At 45.8% G+C, this 22,024-nt stretch overlaps 1 protein-coding gene across 3 annotated transcripts in view; it reads right to left on the bottom strand.

Moving 5' to 3' along the window:
• RCOR1 (REST corepressor 1) overlaps positions 1-19,385 on the bottom strand; it is an 88,787-nt gene extending 69,402 nt beyond the window's left edge. For all 3 annotated transcript variants that reach the window (XR_013956917.1, XM_080618606.1, XM_080618605.1), the window contains exons 1-2: positions 18,964-19,385; positions 18,816-18,875 (exon numbers count right to left, since the gene is read on the bottom strand). Coding sequence is in view for 2 of the 3 variants with exons in the window: in XM_080618606.1 (XP_080474732.1) it covers positions 18,816-18,875; positions 18,964-19,150 (247 nt within the window). In the remaining variant the exon portion in view is untranslated. The remainder of the gene's footprint in view (positions 1-18,815; positions 18,876-18,963) is intronic.
• Between the last annotated feature and the right edge of the window lie 2,639 nt (positions 19,386-22,024).

Here is a 22,024-nt window from a genome sequence, read left to right as displayed (position 1 = left end):
ACCAGCTTCTGCTTGCCCATGTCATGACAGCATCTCCTCATGGTAAAGCAGGTCAACAGGAAGCACTGAACCCTGAGAGGGGCCTCCTTAAATTGTGTCTTCACAGGAGAGTAAGAACAGCCTATTCCCCCCAGGGTGCCCTAAGGCACCGTTATAACTGAGCCTACAAAGATAATTTCACCATCCAATAGACTGTGGTTTTCGCAGACCACAGCAGATACATCAAGGACCTGCTTTTAATCTCTCCCTTCCAAGAGCTGACTGAACACTAGTTCTGTTATTTCTAAACAACTGGCACTCGCATGTTGTATAAATGCACCTTGCACTGAGCAGGCTGGAACAAACCTGAGCTCTGCTACCAATGACTTCCAATGGATGCAGCAGGCACTCAGCACCCTCTGGCTACATGGCACATGGCTGAGTGACAAATTCGGTGTCTCTGTCGACCAGGTGTCCTCTCATTGCTCAGCAGCAGATACTGCTAGAGTTGTCATTTAATAAAGATTTAGAATTCACTTCCTGTTTTACACCATCATGGGGAAAATTAGGTGAGCTCAGAGGCATGAGACAACGGTGTGACTGATACAGAGGGTGTTCATTTAGGCAGGCAGCTAGAGAGGAGTTTGGGAGAAGTGAACATGCTTCTATTAGCATCACTTGGCATTCACTTCTCCAGCTTTCACAGTAGATGAGGCCTTTGAGTGTGAGAAACTCCAGGCTTTAGGCATCTGCTTGAATCCAGGATGCCACAACACACTGCCTCAATAGTTTCCCTACCTTCTCCAGTATCCTGTATTCCCCTCCCAGATTTTCAGGGACAGGCCTCCAGATTCTCAGAGACAACCCTCCAGATTCTCAGAGACAAGCCTCCAGATTCTCAGAGACCCTCTGGTGAAACAGTCACCAAAACCAACCAACCAAACAAACCAACCACAAACCAAAACAACCATGGAAGAGAAACTGCCAAGAAATACCCTCCAAACTCTTTGTTTAAGGGGGAAGAAGGTTTCTTCTGAGCCAGCAAAATGTCCCTGCTTCAGGGCTGTGGCTGCTATACCCTGGCAGGCTTCACTCACAGATGTGACATTCCAAGAACAGGGACAACACCAAAGTAGTCAGAGCAGAGGACACCCCAATTCCACTGGTCCCCAGGAACAGGTTTTCTTGCATAAGCAAGGAAGAGAGGAACCAGCATGAACTAAAAGTTAAGGTAATACAGAAAAATATGCCCTTACATGAGCAGAACTGGGCTGTCCTGGAAATCTTCCAGTCCCTCATCACTCCGTTACAGACAGAGGGAAGGAATTACAACTCTGAGACACATCAAGGCTGCTCATAATGCACAGCACAGGTCTGACACAAGAATCTAACCCCAACACATATTTAATACATATTTCTGTTCCTTCCAAGCAGCCTCAAAGGGAAATGTGTAAATTTAGCTTCTGCCTTCCCTGCTGGAGTCTTCCCCCCTCCCAGTACACAAATGTAGACTCCTCCCCAAGATGACTAGGCAAGCCAAAGACTGGCTGCACCTGCTTTACTTCGCATTAAAGCTAGAGCAAGCACACTGTCTCCACAAGGAATTCACAGTAGAATAGTTAATGCACCCTAGTAACCCTGCAGCCAGAAACACTTTCAGCTTCTAGAAGACAGATTACAAACGAATAGTTCTTCCTGTTTTACCTTCAGAACATGAATTAGTCTGCTGTGGTCAGACCAGACTTTAGACGCATCAATTCTGTTAATAAGACGCACCACAAACACTCACATCTCCTCTCTCCATCTTTGCACCAAATCAGATGGGGGATTCCAGCCCTGCCTCATAAAAGACTGGCTCTGCTCAGGCTACTGGTTTCTTCTCCAATGTCTCTAGGTACACACACACTTGTTCAGTACACTCTCATACCCATACTGAGCAACACAGGTAGCTTTAAGGTAAAACAGAGAAAGCTGAAAGGTTCAGCTTTCTGGCCAAGGTCAGATAAAATTGTCAAGGAATGAGTTTCCTATGGTGAAACACCTGTCACAGTCTATCCCAAGTGGAAATTATTCTCACATGTCAAGATTTTAGGTGACTTTGCTTGATGAAGCCAAGCTCTTTCTAGAGTCTTCTTCCAGCCACTTACCTTCAGATGTCAGTGTTGTTTGCTGCAGGGCAAACCTAAACCAAGCTTACCTCCCTTCATTAGAAGAAGCCTTGCCTGTTTTCCCATTTGCAAAAAAAATCAGCTGGAAGATGATTTTTAGAACAAGGTTTTAAGCCACTGGGTGAAAATGGGGAGTACGGGGAAGAAATATAGCCACATTTTCTGCATACCAAGCTGGCTCACCTCTCAACTGGTTTCTCATTCATTCAAGTCCAGCCTCCACTGTGCAGAGAGGTGACCCAGCTGGGGGCTAACAAGTAGGAAACTTAAGAACTTGAAGAAGGCTTAGCTATGGAGAACACACATGCAGAGCAGAGGTGTTAATTCCTCATCTTTCTACCCAGATCAACTGTGCACTGAAAGTCCTGCCTTAAACAGAAACAGTGGCTACTTTCCCTGTAGCACACAAATGTCCCAAGCTCCTCAGTGTGGAGGTTCCTACGTGCCGGGAGCCATGAACACTGCAGGTGACAGCAGTCTTTTCCCCAACCCCAGTACAAGCTTGTACTCTTACAGTCCAAATGCCTGCAAAAGGGGAACAAGTTCTTTTCCTCCACAGCCACTGCGCACCTTTCGTTGCCTTCTGTTATTACTACATATCTAAACCCTGGAGGGAACTTATCAGCCAACTCCACAAGCCACCTCCAGTGGTCAGATATGTCCCAAAGAACCCTTCAGAGGCTAGTGTCAAATCCCAGCATCCTACGTGCTCCTTCCCCCATCACTGCCAGTTAGTCAGACATCTAGACAGTAGGGCCATTTTGGGTATGTTGACAGCTTTCCCCATCCAATTCATTCCAGGATCTGCTCATGATCATTACTTCATTCCCTTGCCTGCTTCATTCATGCTCTAGCTGCACTTGGCTGCAACCAAAGACTATTTATTTATGGCTGTTTAGAGGCAGTATTCCCACTACCTCCCTCAATACTAGCCCATACTCCTACTCTACTCAACTGTAGCTGCATGGATATAGTTCACTCACTACAATGCAAGTTAAACATCTGCTTTGACAGTATCATCTTTGTCACCCTACAGTTGTGACACAGACATCTGTGAAACAACAGGGTGTAGCTGTACTGTGATCCAAGTACAACATGGATCTCATGCCTAACAACAGCACTAGCACAAGGTGCCTGCTCTTACTTAACAGGATCCTGGGCACACCTGGCCAAATTCAGCACCTGCTGCAGCAAGGACACCCCAAAAGCAGAGGAAGGTCCTGCTCTGAAAACATGGCATGGGAATAGCACATAGCAACAGCAGTACTGCTTGTTTTTCAGAGGGGGAGGCTGAGCTGTTGGATGGTACAAGGAACAAGAATTGCCATGATGCGGGAGATCCCAATTAGGCAAGCCCTGTCTCAGCCTCAGAGAGGTCTAGGAATGCCGGTAGTGACAGCATTTCCACCACTGAAAGAGATACAGTGTTTTGTGCAGCTCAGAAATGAAACATGGAGTCAGGAAAGAAGGGAGGTTAAAGGTGGAAAGAGAGAAAGCCATTAAGAACCCTCTATCTCATATAAGTATGTAGCCAACAACTTCTATGGAGTAAAACAGAAGTGGAGGAAAGAACCTGTACTATAAAACTCAAGCCTGGACAGAAATAACAAGACTTTAGGAGAGGCGCTCAGAAGTGAATTCAGGCCCTGCAAAGCACATGCCTTGCAACTTTACTCAGCTGAATACTGTGCCAAGAGCCAGCCTGCACAGTGACTTACAGTGTATGGCTCTTCCTGCTAGGGCGCACTCCCACGAACCAGCACTTCATGTGACTTGCTCACACTTGCTGTGGCCTGTACAGACCAGCAGAAGGTAGTCACACACAAGGTCCCCATTCCCTGGATAAATGAAATGCTTACCTGCAACCCACACACACACTCATCTTTAACTCAGGTTATGGCAAGCAAGGTATTAGATCCATGGTGACCAAGCTTCACCAAGCCCAGTGCAGTAGGGCCAAGTAATCAGTATGCTGTGGGGACTTCACACTTTGCTGATGATCACAGGAAATTACAAGCAACAGAGGAAGAACAGCAGGTACTGTGAACAGTACTTGCATCCCACTATGCAAGTCATCAACTTTTGAGGAAACTGCTTTAGGGTAAGGTAGAACAAAAGCCACAGCAAAGAAGAGTTTCAGCTGAATGGCCTGAACAACTGCAGGGCTGGGTAGACAGCATGTGATCAGAGAAAGCCACAGCTCTCTTTCCCTGGGAGGAAAAAAAGGAAGGACAGGCCTGCTTTTGGTTTCTCCCACCACCAGGCAAGTTGCCATCACCAGGCTGCCAGAGCAGTAACCAGCCATATATGCGAGCCCCTAACACAGACAAGAACAGCTGCTGTGGACAGCAGCAGTAGCTCAACATGGATGTTTCAGGCCTTCAGACGCTAGCCAAAGGCTGCTGTAAGATAGTCTTCAGTGTAGCATCCTTTCCATCACCACCTCACCAGCCTGGCTGTCCACTGATTTCAGGAATTCATCTTCTACAAAGCATAGGAAGGGTGGGTTTGCATTCACCTGCACTGGCTACCATATGCTTAATCTATCAAATGGTAAAACAACAGAAAGAACACCCAAGTATCTTTAGAAGAGAGCATTAACAGCACAAAGTTTTTTTCCAAAGAAGATTTTCCCCACTGCCACTTTTCAGCCCTTCTTGGTTGGTTGTCTTCCTAATCCCCATCCCCTCTATGACACTTAGCTTCCAGCTCTGCTGACCTCTCAAGTCCTTCTCACATCATTCTCACATCTTCACCAATTTCTCTCTCCTTACAGTCACCCTCCAAGACTACAGTCTTGCCAAAATGCAGAAGAAAAACACATTCTTGTTGTCAAGTCAGCTTTCCCTTTTCACATACAGCACACAGTTTTGTAAAACTCAAACCAACAAAGTCTAGCAGCCAACTCTCATAGTATTACAGAGGTTGAAATTTTAGGCTCATTAGGAAATAGCGTATTTAAAATTCTATATAGACTCAAGAACACTGGAAGCTACTTGAAAAAAATAATAATAATAAAAGGCAACACAAAGACAAGAGTTTCATACAGCCTGGAAGCAACTGTGTCATTTGTTTTAAGCTTTCTAGTAACATAACACAGCCTTTGAGTTAACATTTCATTTCAAAACACTTTAAAAACATATGATTGCTCTGTGACTGTTCCGCTCCTGTGGACATTTTTATTAGAAAAAGTCTGAATATGTATGCTCACTGATTCCCCAAAACAAAGGGCAAAAAACCCAAGGGCATTAAAAGATGTTTCTAATTACACTACTAATAAGAAGCAGATATTTACTCCCCACTGCATAATTCCCATGTGTCAGGTACTGCAAAACTCACCAGGACATTCTCTTCCAAACTTGCTTTGGAAGAACTTTTGCATTTTGACTATGTTCTCTACCAAGCTTGTACAATAGTTATTAAACAAACAGGGAGAAAATGACACATAATTGAATGGTTCTGTTGCAATTCATTGCAACTCTCATTCCTAAAACTTCCAGGTACTTTCCAAAAACATCCCCCCTCTCCATTCCCATCAGAGGCACCTCTTAGCACCTCTGCTAAGGAAACTAAACAGGTAAGCATTACTGAGGTCTTAACTAAGCTTCACTTAGTCAGGAAAGAGAATTTTAGTTAGAATGATTATGCCCAGAAAGATATGGAAAGATGTGTTTCTTTTGAAGGCAGTATCCCATATCAAATCCATTTCCACCTAGAGAACAGCTACTTAGAACATTTTGTTCAAACTGAAAAATTTCCAGCCCTTTGATTACAAAGGCAACCTGCCAAGTGAGAGTATAAAATTAGCACGTTAGTGCAGTAGTGTCTTCCTTAGTCTGAAGACAGCTTCAGTGCCTCAACTGCACACCATAGTTTTATATATAACTGAGCTAAGACTAACTAGATTCATTCTTTCCTACTCCAGAGGCTCAGAATCACTTGAACAGCAGTGAAATACAGATATCAAGCCAAATTACATCTACTGATGAAAGAGTAAGAACAGAGTAGCAATAAGAGTGTGAAGGCAACCCTAGCACACAAGGAGGACTCCGCTGCAGCAGCCAACAAGCACCACAGTGAACAAGCAGCACCCAGCCATTCTATCCCTTCCTGCTGCAGGGCATATTGCAGCACAGGTGTTTCCCACTGAGGCTTGCAAGCACCAAGGCAGTATTTCAAACCCGGGTTGTAGCTGCTGCTCACTTTAAAAATGCAAGCTATTTTTAAAACACATAATCAAAAAAAGGTTCAATACAACCTTTTTCCTCTTATTCTCATGTTTGATAAGCATTTCAGGAGGCATCTATCCAACTTAAGCAAGCTCCGGGTGAGCACCTGCTCCAAGCTTTGTCCCCACTCTGGCAGCATGAATTAAATCCACTGCCTTTATTTATATAGGCACTATAGTCACTGGAAAGGTTTCTCCTACCCATCTCTTTCAGAGACCCTATCGCATGTCATCCTACCCCCTCCCTCAGCAGCCACGGAAATCATTTTGTGAGCAGAACTACTGCACACTGTAGTTTCCTTCTCTTGAGCTGAAACAAAACGATAGACTGCTGCTCTGGTCAACCCAGCAGTGGCAGCAGAGTGAGTGATAACCAGGCAGGACAGCATTCCACCGAGCTGAGCTGGAGATGGTTGGCTTCACAAGGAGCCCAACATTTGCTCCCGGAGCCTCTTCGCAAGGGTTCAGGTAAGAAGACATGTAACAGTCCCCTTCCCAGCAAGTTTCACAGCAATAACAACTGCTTCCAAGCCTAATTCCCCCAACTCCTCATTTATTTGTTTTTATGATCTCTAAAAATATTCTAATTAGAGGGTTTAAAGTTCTGACTTTATTTCTCCTCCACCCTTCAAAATAACTTCAGCAGATGGGTACAATAAGACATCAAGTTGCCTAATGTAACTACTTGCACACATGCTTTAAACAGCTTCAGAATTTCTAAAGGTCCTCTCAACATACATCCATCCTTTGGAACCAGTAGCAGCTAAGTTCAGATTGTCATGCAAAACAAGTGCTTCCCATCTCTGCTCTGGACCAGCACATCGATATTCCTCAGCCACTAGCTACACCAGAGCAAACTGCAAGACCTCCCAACTCACATCACCTTTGCTTCTGCTCCAATAAAATCTCGTTTTTACACCCAAATCTACAAATATACCCTTGACCCTTGCAAGTTTTCAGACTGTTGGCAGGATGGCTGAATTTGTGCCTGCCATGTCTGCACCACAAGGACAGCATCTGACCTGCATGTGAAAGACTGCTTGCTGTTTCATCTGAAACCGCACAAGAAACAAAAGAAACTAATCCCATGCACTCAAAGTCCCAAGCAAATCGCGGGGGTTGGGGTGTGTGTGTGCCATTTTAAGAACCAAATCAAGGACTAAAACCCCACCCAAGATACAGAAAGAGCTGGAGCACAATGCAGCAGCTTCCCAGAGAGCAAGCCCACTTCTCAAAGCCAGTATGCACAGGAGGAAACAATTTGCCAAGCAGCCCAGATCTTGGGCTGAAATCCAGAGGACAGCTCTGAGAAATCTCCCCTCTGCCACTAAATTCCCACCAGCAAGCCTCTCCCCCAAGTTACTCAATACTCGTATAAAGCCTAACAGCAGAAGAGAGGTGATGAGAACTTCAGATGAGATCCAGCTGTACCCTCCCAGCTCCCCTCAGCACCACCCAGCAATGAGCCTAAGGCTGAGTCTGCAACAAAAAGAGGAAAAGCTCTTTGTGGCACTTGCCTGTCCTCATTGCATCAAAACTTGCTGCCTGCAGATTTGAGTCAGCCAGCAGCCCTGAGGTTTGCTTTATCCACAAAAGGGGTGAGGAGACCTCCCCTCCCTCCTCTCTGAATTCATAGGACAGGTTTCAGAGCTACCCCCAGCAGCTCAGACTCAGTGCTCAGGAGGCAGGGGCCAGTCCAGGCTCAGCCTGTCCCCACTGCGGGCCTGGCTGCAGCAGAGATCAACTTTCTCACACACCTATTTGCTCACAACAGCAACAGCACAGGGTAAGGGTGACACGACTGGCCAGAGACAGACGCTCTAGCAGGCTAAAGGTGGGAGAAGCATTTGCTTCTATGAGAGCAAGTAGCACCTTGAGGCTTCCACAGGAGAAGCTGTGGCAGAAATTCTTCAGTGATGAAAAAAAGCCTTGAAGAAGGAGCCTGAAAAGGCAAAACCACCACTGCTGTTTAAATGCTTGAAAAGCAAGCAGGTACCATATCCAGAAAGGCATGCAAGATGTAAAATAGGTTAAGGGGCAGAGTTCTGCTATGTTTTCCCCTGTTTCAGAGCAAAATTAGAACAAAGCAAAAGTTACAACCACTGCCTTCCAGCCTGAGAAGGAACTTGGGAGAACAACTGCAGCATAGCTCAGGCACAGAGAAGGTGTCTCTCCTGGAGAGACCAGGTACAGGAAAAAAGGGCCCACAGCATGAAGAAGAGCACAGAAATCAGAACAGGGCTGTGTTAGTAAAAGGGTGGACAGATAGGATCTAGAAGCTGTACACAAATTATAATGAAAGTGGGAGAACCACAAATAGCAACTTAGGAAAAGGAAAAAAAAGCTGAGGCATATTAAAGGAAAACAATCTTTGAGCTGACTACAAAAAGAGCTGACTGCAGAAACATTTGGGGCAAACCAAGCAAGCAGCTCTTCCTCCACAAGTAGGCAACTTCTGGAAGGACGTGCAAGGACAACTGCAGCTTTTTAAGATAGTCAGAGGGGAACGGGATAACAGTCAGCCAAGGTGCAAAGAGAAAACTACTTCAAACTAGTTGCTGTGGGAGGTTAAATTAGGTAAGAGTATACTTTGCTAAGAAAGAAAAAGAGCAGGTGGTAATTGGGAGCATCTCTATAAATGGCCTTATTCCAACAGGAATGATAGTTATTGCACATCAAATGCTTATAAAATAAAAAAGATCCATTTAAACCAGTGGGCAGAGCATAACAAATTACTGCTGTGATACAGGAAGCCAACAGCTACAGGGGCAAAAGCATGCTGGAGCTCAGTCTCCAAGACACACTCAAGGCCCATCCTTCCCTTAAAGTTTGGGTCTTCAGTCCCCTTCAGGCCCCTACAATTTGCCACACATCCTTTCTCAGGCATTACCAACAAAAATAATAGTAGGGAACGGGCTGCCCTTATTTCTTGAACAAGAAGTGCCAAAACATGAGCTTGGGACACTGCAACTTATCAACAGAAGATTGCTCAAGTTAAAAGGTCTCCAGCTCATCCAGCACATACCAGCATCTATGCTAATAGTCTGCAAAGCAGTGCAAGTTTTGAAGGTGTTTACCTTCTCTTAGTCATAATTTTAAGTTTTTACAGCCAGAGTTCAGAAGTGATCTTGTGATATTTTAAGCCTGTGACCTTTGTTTAGAGGGTATGTCACTTCCAGCAGTATCTATTTTAATGCAGGCTACAATTTTTAGACTATATGAGCAGTGCAACAGTTTTGCACTGGATATCACACCGCTTGACTTCACAGCACTTTAAGTAAAGGCTGCGTCAAAACCTACTTGCTGAAACTCCTGCTCACCCAGCCACCATGTACTCATTATTCAGGTGTACAAGAGGGCTTTCTCTCAAAATTGGGGACCCACTGAGGGCTGGTTTTATTCTACCAGCTGAAAGACAAATACCCAGAATTTGGGGTGAGCAGAGTTGTCTTCCCCTATGGAAGATGTAGAATATCAGAACAGGGGGTTTTGTTGTTGTTGAGACTACTTAATCCACACATTGTGAGCTGGGTCTGCCTAGCAACAAGTTGGGAGTTTTAAACTTGTACCATCCTACTTGTGTTCCCATGGCTACTGTCATGAACAGCACGGTGACAGCTGCACAAATTAGCACAAGGGTCCCAGAAGGGACATCTTAAAGATTCCCAGACACAAAACAATACTGAGAAAGTACAAATGCTACACCTGGTATGCCTGCCTGCCTTTACAGCCCTTTACTCTCCATTGAAAGCACCCAGAGCAGCCCCCTCCTAGGGATGGAGGGATGTCAGCTAGGGGAATAGACATGCAGACTGGTATCCACAGATCATTTACACTGTTAAGAACAAAAAAAATGCTTGAATTACAGATGTGGCACTTTTAGATTCTCACACAGCTGTCAGCAACCTAAGCGCAGAACTATATACACAACCCCAGCCAATAGCACCTGCTACGTGGGGCAGCAAGCTCTCAACATAGGGTGGGGTGGAGGCAGAAAAGTCCTCCACTATCCCCACTCACACATGGCCAAAACTCAAACCAGGAGTTTGAGATAGGAACAGAGAGATGTGCTTAGATCCCCAAAGAAGGCAGGAAGTCAGAGGAAAGAGAAAACAACTCTGCATTTCAATGCAAGCTGCAAGTAAAGAGTTGCTTCAAAAACAATGCTGTTATGTAAACCAGGCTTCCCTAGTCCTGTGGCTTCAGTTCTTCAGGAGGGGAGGCCATTTCCTACTCAGGAGAGGGTTTTCTTCACCTTTATCCAGCCTCATTCTCCCCTGTGGAACTAGAATCTCTCTGTGCCCTCTCCAAGGACTAGTTAAGAGGGGAGGACAGGCATTGTGCCCATGCATGCAAGTCTTCTTTATATGTATTCCCTAGGGATTTCTCAATCCAGAAGCCACAACTATGATTACACATTTGTTATATTATACTTTCATACTACAGTTGTAAAGTCTAGAATGACACCCATTCAAGGTCATGTACACTAATAATTATTTTCAATACCCAACTTTCAAACCAAAGTCTCTATATAAACTAACCCCCAACTTGATAAGACATCTAGTCATCTAAAAGTATGCACACATACTATCATAACAGGTTATCACAGATACCTACAAAGAGCAGAACTGCCACATAGACAACCACATGGTTAGACTCCTTACATTAGACAACTGCACTGCAAAAGCAAGCCATTGGGACACTCAGATTATTATTTGTGAGACCCATCCAGGTGAAGAGCTCAGAGATAAGGGGGGTAGCAAGGAAGAGGAAATAACTTAAAGGACCAAACCTCTCAGTCTTATCCTCCTGCCGCTAATGGCAGAGGGGAATATTTTTCTGGAGATACACCCAGTTACACACACACATAAAGTACATGAGACTCTGCAGATGTCTCCTAGAGGTACCTGCATGACAGAATAGGGCTGAAAGGGGAAGCATAGACTAGAATTCCCTCCAAAGAGGGGATTTTTGCAATTTTATCACATTGCTGCAGCCTCCTCCCCTCAGAGAGCCAACATTTACCAATACTTCCTTTATGAAGTTCAAAGCTGCTACACAGAGATGAAAATTTGAAGATACTTGGAAAGGTAGGTTAACCTCACATGGTCCATCTCAAAATCTTACATGAGAAGTGAAGCAAATTCACTGAGTTTGACCTACAATACTTAAAGGCAGTCCCATCACAATCTGTTGTGTTTAAACACAGTGAGGGAAGGACAAAAGCAGCCAGACTCTAGAATATGCTGAAGAAACTTTCACTGTCTTCACTAAGGCTGAGCACTTTCAAAAGCACAAAGTCATCAGAATTTCATATGGAACTACAAATTAAAAGCTTGTAAAGTTAAAAAAAAAACAACAAAAAAAAAAAAAACAACAAACAAACAAACAAAAAAAACCAAAAACACAAAAAAAAGCACACCTAATCTAACATTCCTTACAAAAGCATTTCTTAAGACCACATTTAGTTTCAAATCAACTTTGTGTTTTCAAGAACTGAATTTCAAACTGCTCTCTTAAGTTTAAACACTCAAAAAAGTGGGTTTGCTCATTTTGTTCTACCATCAAGTCAAAGCCTCAAAAGACAAGGTCGCCTAGTGCAGAAAGAAGTACAGACAGGGAGCATGCTCTAACTATCCCAAGGTTTTCTTTTTGGTTTTGTCTCTAAACTCAATCAGCCACTAGTCACCATGTTCCTATCTTACCTAACACATGGAATGGGTAAGGCAAGCCTTGGCCACAACCAGTTGTTATATCTGAGGGAAGCAGGGACTAGCACTAACCACAAGTTTCTGAGGAGCCAGTTACTTCAGATTTACATGTCTGGCACATTATTGAAAAAGTATATTAAATGTTACACCACAGTTAAAAAATACATACGTATGTCCAATAAGGCACTGTCATCTATACTACTCTGAAGGTATGTGACAGGACTAGAGCCCACTTTAAGCCGCATTATACACTGTGCCTTGATCAGAGGCAAAGACCTTCTGAACTAATTATAATGACTAATCACAGGAAGCTCTAAGCCTTCACTTGGCCAAGTCACAGACCTATCTAGGGCTGAAAACAAGAGTTTTAAGAGCAACTCATTAAGCAGCAGGGACCAGCTATGAAGAACAAAGCAGTCACTCTAGCTAGTACTAATTCCAAGCCAGCCATTAATACATTTGTCAGTACGTGAGACAACTATTACCTCCACATACAAACACTGCATGTGCCAGGCAGGGAAGGAAGCCACAGGCTTTGGCTGCACTGAGACTTGTTTGTTTACTACAGCATTAAGGTTTGAGAAGGATGTTCTTGGTACTATTTGAATAATAAGAAAGCTCCAGAGCCATGCTTTGGCATAAGGTGGAGCGAGAGCTCTGCTCACCACTAGCAGTCTCTGCACCTCTTCACAGAGTAAGCGAACAGACTGGATGAAAGCTAACTATTGAGCCAAACAGACTTAAAAAGTCTCCCTCAGGTGAGCAGCCCAGCAGCAAGAAAGGTATGACACAAAATCAACAGCTGTATTGCTGCTGAGGTGCCAAAGATATGGATAATGAAGTTCCCAACTTGAGCACTACTCCTTTTTCTCCATAGTGGATTTAAAAAACAAGAGGATAAGCTACAAGTCAGCTTCATTGTCCTCATGTAGCAGTGGGACTGCATCCTCTCCCGCCATGGTGACTGGACCGGGCAGTATGTAGTAGTGACAGGACAAGATGATACAGACACTCACCCAGCAGAGTTGCCAACACAACACAAGTGAGGAGGTGGCAGGAGTCATCTCCCCCTTCCCCAGGACTACTGGGGAGCAGCTTGACCTTTAGAACCCCCTTTGACTGTACCAAAAAGTCCATGGGGTCAAGATAGCGCAAAAAAAAAAAAAAAGGAAAAATCAAGGTTTCAGCAACAGCTTTTGGTGGAGCACCTGTTGAGCACCTTCTCATTGGCTCTGCAGCACACCACATACAGAGAAGACACTTGTGGAAGAACAGGGGCAAGACAAATATAGCCCATGAGGGAGAAAAGGGCTGAGCAGACTCAACTAAGGAGAAAAGCTCCTCTTCTCCCACCAGAAAGTTTGAGAGAAAGCCCACAGGACCTAAATTTTCTATCACCTAATAGGGAAAACACACTCTTCTTGGAATGATGCACATCTCCTCTGACCACAGTAAAAGGACCGAGGCATGCCTGGTTTATCAAGATACTAGGCAGCCTCTGTCAGCCCAAACAGACTGGGCACTAGCAGATTATGGTTTGGTATTTCTGATTAGATCAAACATCCTCAGAACTCTCCAGTAACTCTTCCAAAGAGACTGTTGCACTAAGGGCATTTAAGGCAAAGTCATGTGAGGAGATGTACCAGTATTTCCAGTTTCAGGAGTTCGGTGTTGACTTCTACACTTGCTTAGATGGAGATCCCAAAGTTTCACCCGAAGAGCACACATTTTTCCCCCATCCACTTTCTCTTGAGTTTGTTCACCTAAACACCATTTTCTCTTACAATCATTGGGTACTTAAGACTATTTGCAAACTATAAAGACTGTTAGGAGCAGCACTATTTGCAAACAAAGAAACAGAACAAGCTGGCTTGGAGCTGGACTTGCCAAATGTAAGTCATAACGCAACTTTTAGCAATCTCAGTCCCTGTTGTGTAGGCCAATAGGCGCTTCTGCAGAGAACCCTGCAAACTAGATGAAGATACAACCTAATGAAATATGGCCTTTATAACCACCTATAGATATAGCTACATTTCCTTTAGAAATATAGCCATTCCAGGGGAATCAGCCATCATGGGGCTGGCTTATTATTACACTTTCACCTTCGATCCTAAATAGACAGAGAGCGGGCAAATTTTAACAGCCAGAAGTGATGGATGGATACATCAGCTCCCTTCCCTAGGACCTGACCATGCCATCACCTCCCTATCAGGCATTTCAGATCAAAGACAGCAGAGACTGGGGTGGTTTGTTTTCTGTTGGAAGGGTAAGAGGGAGGAAGAAGAGGCTGTGTTTTTTGTTTGGGGGGGGGTGGGGTGGTGGTGTTGTTCTTTTATTTGGGGGGTGGGGTGGGTATTTGTTGTCTTTTGATTGCTTGCTTTTTTTTACCCTTCTTAAGACACTACTACACTGACAAGAGTTTCTGAATACATTAAAAAGGTTTGGGGTTTTTTGTTTGTTTGCTTTCACTTTAATTTTTGATAACACTGAAACAACACAGCCTTGGCCATGAAAAGAGGCCAGGAAATACACCAAGTGTTTGGGCAGAAGCACAGGGGGCACAGAAATGTGGACCAGAGAAAGAGCTCCTCAAGGATTAGGGACATTCTGGCAGTGAGCATCATCCAGTAAGCTTTTCTGCACCTGGAGGTGAAAGCACTAGAGTATTTCTTTCCACCATTTTTACTTTACCTGTTACAGTACAGCAACAGCAAACTTAAGAGAGCAGCACAGCCAACAAGCAATTGACACACACATCCCAACTTCAGATCTCTGCAACACGACTCTATTGAGTCAAACCAGCTTTTGCTCATCTGTTTCCACTGGAAATAGCCCCAGAAGCTGCTTTCCAAAGATGACCAACACAGCTGATGTCCAAAGGTACAAGATGCAGCTTGTATTTTTACTACCATCACAACAAATGAGGGAAAACTGAAGTTGCAGTGCTGCAAGCAGAAAGAAAAGCTCATCTGCCTTCAATACCTGTCAAAATTAGGAGAGACTGATCTCTTCAGGGAGTCACTCAAACTTACGGAACCTTTAATCTTTACTTAAATTCACTGGCTGTGTTAAAGTGCTCACTAATGCTTTCTTTCAATGTTCCAGTAGCATAAATTAATAAGCAACAAGTAAAATGGTCAAGTACAATATCAGTGCTTCCCCATATTAAAGATTTTTATTTAGTTTTAGGATATGCAATGTTTCCTTCCACTGAGTTTTTCCATTATCAGGACACGTGGGTTTCATTTGTATGGATTAAAAGAACCATAATAGTTCTCCCTCTTCAAAACATCTCAGACCAAGAACTCACAAGAAATGCTGACCTACTGATACCAGCCTTTGTTTAATGCACAGAATTTTAAGCTGGCAAATATTTGACTCTGAACTCTAGTAAGAGAAGATATAGGAGACGAAAGAGCAATTTTTCACATCACATCTGTGAAGCCATGGCCAAGCAGTGAAACACAGCTGAAGCACAAGTTTTACCAACTCTAGCATGCTTTGACATGAGATTTTCAGCTCCAAAAGTTTTGCCTGTTCTTCTCCCTAGTTGAATCGGCTTGTTTAATAAACAAAAAAAGCAAAAGCCTTGCCTTTACTGTACAACTGTTCTTATTATACAAATAATAACAGAGGTGTAAGTTTCTGAGAATAAAAAAGTGGGATCAATGCAGCGGGAACTTACTGTCCCAGAGCAAGGGGAGATCGGGATAAGTGAGAAAGATACCAGCACTAACTTTGGCAAAGAACCTATAGGCTCTGCCAGGACACAAAATAGGCTTTGACATCGTAAAGAGATTTACTAAGGGAGCTGCAAGTAAGGACCACCTCCCACAGAAGATTCCAGCCATGAGTATTTTTACAAAGAATCACATCAGACCCTTCCTTGGCTACTGCCACAGAAAGTTTTAGCCACAAGAAGTACTAAAAACTTGCACTAAGATATTTTAATCCAGAATGAGAACTTGTTATTTTCTGGGTTTAAGGATGAAGCAAAACCCTGAATCATTTTCCTCATACTCAGCTCAAAAAGGGAGAGACAAGCACTCTCTATCCTCCTCCATGTTAACTGAAAAGTGCTGAGGTCTCTTCCCTCACAAAACCTAGGCAATCATTGAGGAGACACTCTCTTCACTTTCAGGCCATACAATACACTACTTTTTCACTCTTCTCTGGCTATTTAATTCACGAAACCCAGACCAACACCCCACCACGGCCTTGTTCTATCTCTCTTTCCTCTCATAGTCTCACAGAATACAATTTCAGAAAAAGCTTTCCTGATTTTATTGCTCTTTGCTACAGTTCACATGTGGCTGAGAAGTGAAACAAAATTAGATGCTTTCTCTGCCCCTCTGCACAGGAACAGAGGAACACCCACATCAGAATCAGCCAAACCCAAGGTATAATTGAACAGTAAGTCAAAAGCAAAAAAAAAAAAAAAAAAAAGAAAAAGAAAAAGGACAAATACACACAAGGCCTAGTTTGTGCCATTTTTCCCCTCAGACTCAGCTAAAGCATTATGAGCCCTCTGCATTTTACCAGCCAGCTAATCCGAAGGTGAAAGCCTCCACAACTTGACACCAAAGAACCTCCAAGCTTTAGGATCCTTCGGTCAAACAGTCCCCAAAATCTCTACTGAGAAACAGACACTATGTGCTCTGATAAAATTATTCCATTGATTTAACTTTGAAACTCTACCAGTGAGACACAACAATTTAACAGTTTCAGTCAAAAGGTCTTACTGCAGCTTATTTAAGGTTTTCTTTCTTATACAGGGAAACAAAAGAGGCATACCGAATAAACACAACATGGCTATTTAGCCTTCAGGACCCAGAAGAGATGGCAAAATTCTGGGAATAATGTTGCACTGCAAAATTATTCCTGGGTAATCCCACAGGCCAGGAAACCAACTCTTCAATGGACAAGCAGACAAAAGTTCACCTCAAACTTGTTAACTCAAAAGTGGGGGGAGAGGAGAGAATAGAGAGATCAGTAAAGGAGGACCTGATGCCCACTCAGGTCATCAGAAGATTGATCACTTACATAGTGCGCATCTACTAAAAGCTCACTATATTACACTGTGTACTCAGACAAGAGTGCCTGCTGATGCTGTGTTAGGCTGTTTATTACTCAGAATAAAAATTTGCTTCTCCACATCACACACTTCCCCTCCCTTCCACACAGCACAGAAAGCAATCACCTTTGTATAGGTCATGTCTCTAAGTATGAGCCAGAATGTCCCTTAAGTTAGAGCACAGAACTGTGATGAAGGGGCACACAATATTTCCAGCCCCCCTCCATCTATTATGTTAGAGAAACAAATGCACAAAAGAGCATAATTCACAGGAGTGATTGAAAAGCCCAAGTATTGTTGTGATACCTGGCTAATAGCCAGTGTGATGCACGTTGTGTGTTATGGAAATGTTGTGTTTGACCTACAGACTGAAAAACAGTGTCAACTGCTGCCTAACTAACAGCTCCCCCTCTCTCCCCCCCCACCCCCACTTTCTTTTTCTCCTCCTCTTCCCCCTCCCCCCTTCCTCCTCCTGGTCAACCAAGAAATGGAGTTCCCATGTGCCAAGACCTTGGATCTGATTTTCTCAAGAAAATGAAGGTGGGAAGGAATAGGGAAAAATGATTCCATAAATAAATATAAATAATATTGAACTTAAAAAAAAAACCAAACGTCTTCACCCTTCCCCCACCCCAAACAAACATATACGTTTAATAATACAAAAAGGCATCCAACATACTAGCGCAGAGTCTGAGGATGATCCACAAGAAACGTTTTTCCTGAATCCGCACAATAGTAACTCTCAGGATCATTCGACAAGGAGACACCGTGGCGTTCCACACCATTCTTTTTGTTTTAAGGCAAGAGGTGCAGACGATTCAATTAAGTTTGGGCTGGGCAAAGGGGCAACTCCAAACGCTAGGATCTCGAGACAGGAGGAGGGTTTCATCCAGCTTCAACCTCCACTTCCAAAGGAACAATACGGGGGGGGGGGGGGGGAATTGCTTAGATTTCAAACTAAGGAGGTCAACAGCCTGTCTTTCTATACACCGAGATACATCAGTACTAACATGCTTCCAGCACCTGCCTTTCAGCACAGCCCCAATTCCTTTGTTTGCTCAAAATTCGCTTCCATACCACTTTAAATTAGCTTACAAAGAACCGCAGCAGAATAGCTGGAATGTGAAACATTTCTTTTTTGGAGGGGGGAGGCGAGCAGCTTCTTAGGAAGAGAAAAATTTTAAATACAGACCCAAGTCGCTTCTAAACATCTCCGAAAATAAAATACATTTACAACTTATTGTCTTCTAGTTCCAGCCCTGCCACCGAGCCCACGGACACACGAGTCCAGGAGAGAGTAAAATCAAAAAAGAAAGAAAGAAAAAACCCACCCAACTGCCATCTCCTGCCTCCCCTAGCCCTGCCAGCTTCCCAGTTCCTCCCTGCCTGCAAAGCGCCCTCTGGAAAGCATCGAGACTTCTTTTACCAACCGTGTGTGCGGGGGGGAGGGGGGGAGGAGAAGAGGGGTCCTTGTTCTTGCTCTGGGTGTTTGGGACTGGAATTGGGGAGGACTATTTTTGGACACACACCCCCTCCCAAATAAGCGGAGCCCCACACACACACCCCGCGGCTCCGGTCATTGGGGGGGAGGGGGTACAAAGCAATGGATGGAGCGTAGTAGCCCCCCCCCCAAAAAAAAATTAATCAAGACTTACCGGGGTCGAAATCGGGGACCACCGCCTGGTACTGCGGACCGACCCTCATACCGCCGCCGGCTGGGGGAAGCAGAGGAAGAAGCGTTACCCGCGTGGGCCCGCCCGGCCCCCCCCAGTTACTGTACACCGTCACCCCCCCGCTCCTCACCGTGTTCCTCATCGCTGGAAGACCCCGAGCTCCCCTCCTCCCAGGAGTTGCCGCTGCTGTTGCCGTTGGGGGCGGCCGATAAACTTTTGCTACCACCGTTGTTGTTATTATTCGCGCCGGCGGCGTTGTGGTTCCTGCCCCGCCGTTTTCCCGAGACCTCCGGGCCCTTCTCGATCATGGCTGGCATTTAGGGGAGGAAAGGGGGGGATGGGGGGGTGGTGTTGGGATGTGGAGAAGAAGGGACAAGGGGAGATCAGAGTTTAAAAACTGCGGGGGGGGGGGCTGTGGGAGGCGCCGAGGGCGGGCGGGAGCTGGGGCGGGCCGGACCGGTGTGCGGCGGCAGCAGCGCGGCTACATCCCCCACTGCGATCGCCCCGAACTTTAAGGCTCATCCCAGCCCTGCGCTGGGACTCCGTTCAACCTGCGCTGCTGCCTGCGACCAGCCCCACCTCCCCCCGCTCCTGCCCCTGCCCATTGGCTAAACCTACATTTTGGGAGGCGAGCCCGCCCGCCCATTGGACAGCGCCTCCTGCCCATCGTGGCGGCCTGGCGCTTCCGTTTGCTGGGTTAGGTGGAGGCGTACCGCTGGGCCGTACGTGTGCGGGATCCGCGATCTCTCCGCCCAGCGATACCTCTTCTCAGAGAGCTGCTGCTGAGCGGAGGGGGCAAAGGGGGGTTCGTGTGCTGCCGCCGGAGTGGCGCTCCGCGGGTTAGCCCGGCACGGCTCGGCTCGGCTCGGCCCGCGCCGTGGGCGGCAGCGGCTTTCGCCGCCCTAGCGTGAAGTCAGCCCCGGGAGGGTATCGAGGGACTACTTTCGCTTCTTACCTTCCCCCTCCCCCCAGGCGGAAGGTTACGGCGTCGTTTGAATGGTTCCATACAAAGCCCTTGTTGCCGGGGGACGGTTGTTAGGGGCGTCGGTCCGCTCCGGGTGCGGCTGGGGGACCGTTGGTGCTGGGGCTCTGCTCCTGGTCCGGTCGGGACGGCTCCTGCTGCCGGCAGCAGAGGCTGCTCCGTGAGGGGGAAGAGTCCTCCGAGGCGCTGGGAAACCTAGCGGCCAGGAATGGCCTGAGGGGGGGGCGGCCGGGAGCAGCACCGAGGGCACGGGACAGCGTCGTTGGCGGTTCCCTGTGGCCGTGAGCAGATCCCTGAGGGAATGCGGGCAGCCAGCTATGAAACGGGCACACCAGGACGGGCCCCCCTGGCCGCAGGCCAGAGCAAGGTCGGGTCCCGACAGCAGGGCGCTCCCGACTTCTCTCCAGAGGCAGAGCCGACGGTCAAAGCCACAGGCAGCAGCAGTGGTCGCCCCGAGGTCCCCTCGAGCAGTTCTTTGGCCCCCCTCCAATCCCCTTGAAGGGCTCTGTTGCGAAGTCAGGATCTCTGTTTGGGCCCGGCGTGAACAACGGACCCCACGCCCCCAGATTTCCACATCCCCTGCCTTGCCGGCTGGGCACCTTTCCTCCCAGGCGACCTCTGCGGACGGGTGGGAGTTCGGGCCGCAGCGCTGCCCCTTCAGCCTGCGAAGGCCCGGCACGGCACGGAAATCCTCTCCACGTGGCTCCCAGCGTTAAGATCGGGCTTCAGGAGCCGGGACGGCGTAGTCTGGCGTGTTTGTGCCTTCCCCGAGCCAAATCCGGGAGTGGGCGATTGCCCTACCTCCAACACAGCCTCCCAAAACCTGGGAAGGAGCCTGGGCGAGGGGCGAGGGACAGAAGCAAAAGGGGAAGTGAGGCCACTTTTCCTTTCCTTGTGACACGAGGCTCCTACCAGCAAACCCCATAGGCTTCAGGGGGAAAATTGTTTGGGGGGGACGACAGGAACGGGGTCTCCAGACCCGTCGTGACAGAAGTGGGCAACAAAAGTGTACAAACTGCTTGCTTTTATTTGTGACTTGAACTGTACAGCAGGGAGAGGGAAAACAATACATAATCGTGGAAAACAGCTTGTGGGGTGTGTCTTGTATTTTCATTCAAATTAACTTCCTTAGCAAGTTTTTTATTTATTGGTCCGTGAAAATAAAAGTGCGATTTGACTAGCAGCGGTTATCTCGTATCAGATAAACTGTCCCCAGCCACTCCCCTCCTCCCTCTGCCATTTTAATCCAAGAGAATTTGCACAGGGGGAGGGGGAAAGTGCTGCTGAGGCAGAGCTACGGGCTCTAGGGCTGGGTTTACCGTTCCTCTTCTATATTGTGTTTAAGATTATCAAAATTATTTCACTGCTAGGTTATAGTTTGGAAGAGGTCCTCCCCAGTTTTCATGCACTATTTTCTTCATTAAAATAGGAAAGTAATACCTTTTGAAATACATGTTAGTTTCTTTCAGCATACTGACCTCTTTACAGTATTTAGTTTTCTCAGAGGCTGGTGGTATATGTGTTGTGTGTATACACTGACAGATGCATAATCAGTTTCCTTCACGCACACATGCATGTACCTGTGAATTCACCACATTTATTTACAGCACAAAAATAATGTTTATTTACACCATATAAAAATAACTTTTTTTGGCTTACAAAACCAAAGTTCATGACAGTGACTCTTGATCCCACACTCTTTAAAAATATCAGTTCTAAATCAGAGGAATAATTAGCTATGCTCTTAAATCCCAGTGCTGACAGCCACAAATATTTCCCAGTGCAAAGTGTATTAGTTCTTTAGTGAAGAATACCTTTTCCTTGCTAGACAGGAACACAAACATGGCAGAGTGTTCATTATGCTTCTCTGTACTCCAGTATTTTGCACCAGAAATGCAAGGGCAGAATGGGAACACCCAATTTTTCATTTAAAAATGAGCTCAAGTGCAATTGGAAATGTTTTTCCATCTGCTTTGAAGGTCCCACCCCTGAAAAAAAGAAAAAGCACACCTGAGTACTCAACTTGAATTTGAACTGGAACCTGGGACCACAGACATACACAAAGACACGTGTACGGCTTTGCAAATTGAGGCCTAATTTTGGTCTTTGCTCACTTCCTCTCCCTCCCTCCTCCACTCTTCATAGCCATTACCCACTTAGGCCCCAGGATTAAACTCTTAAGTCCATCATCTAAAATATTTATAACACC

The sequence above is a fragment of the Psittacula echo genome (assembly GCF_963264785.1).
Source record: "Psittacula echo genome assembly, chromosome: 5".
Lineage (NCBI taxonomy): Eukaryota > Metazoa > Chordata > Aves > Psittaciformes > Psittacidae > Psittacula > Psittacula echo.
Note: the sequence above shows the minus strand (reverse complement) of the source record. Positions and strands in the feature narration are given on the sequence as shown.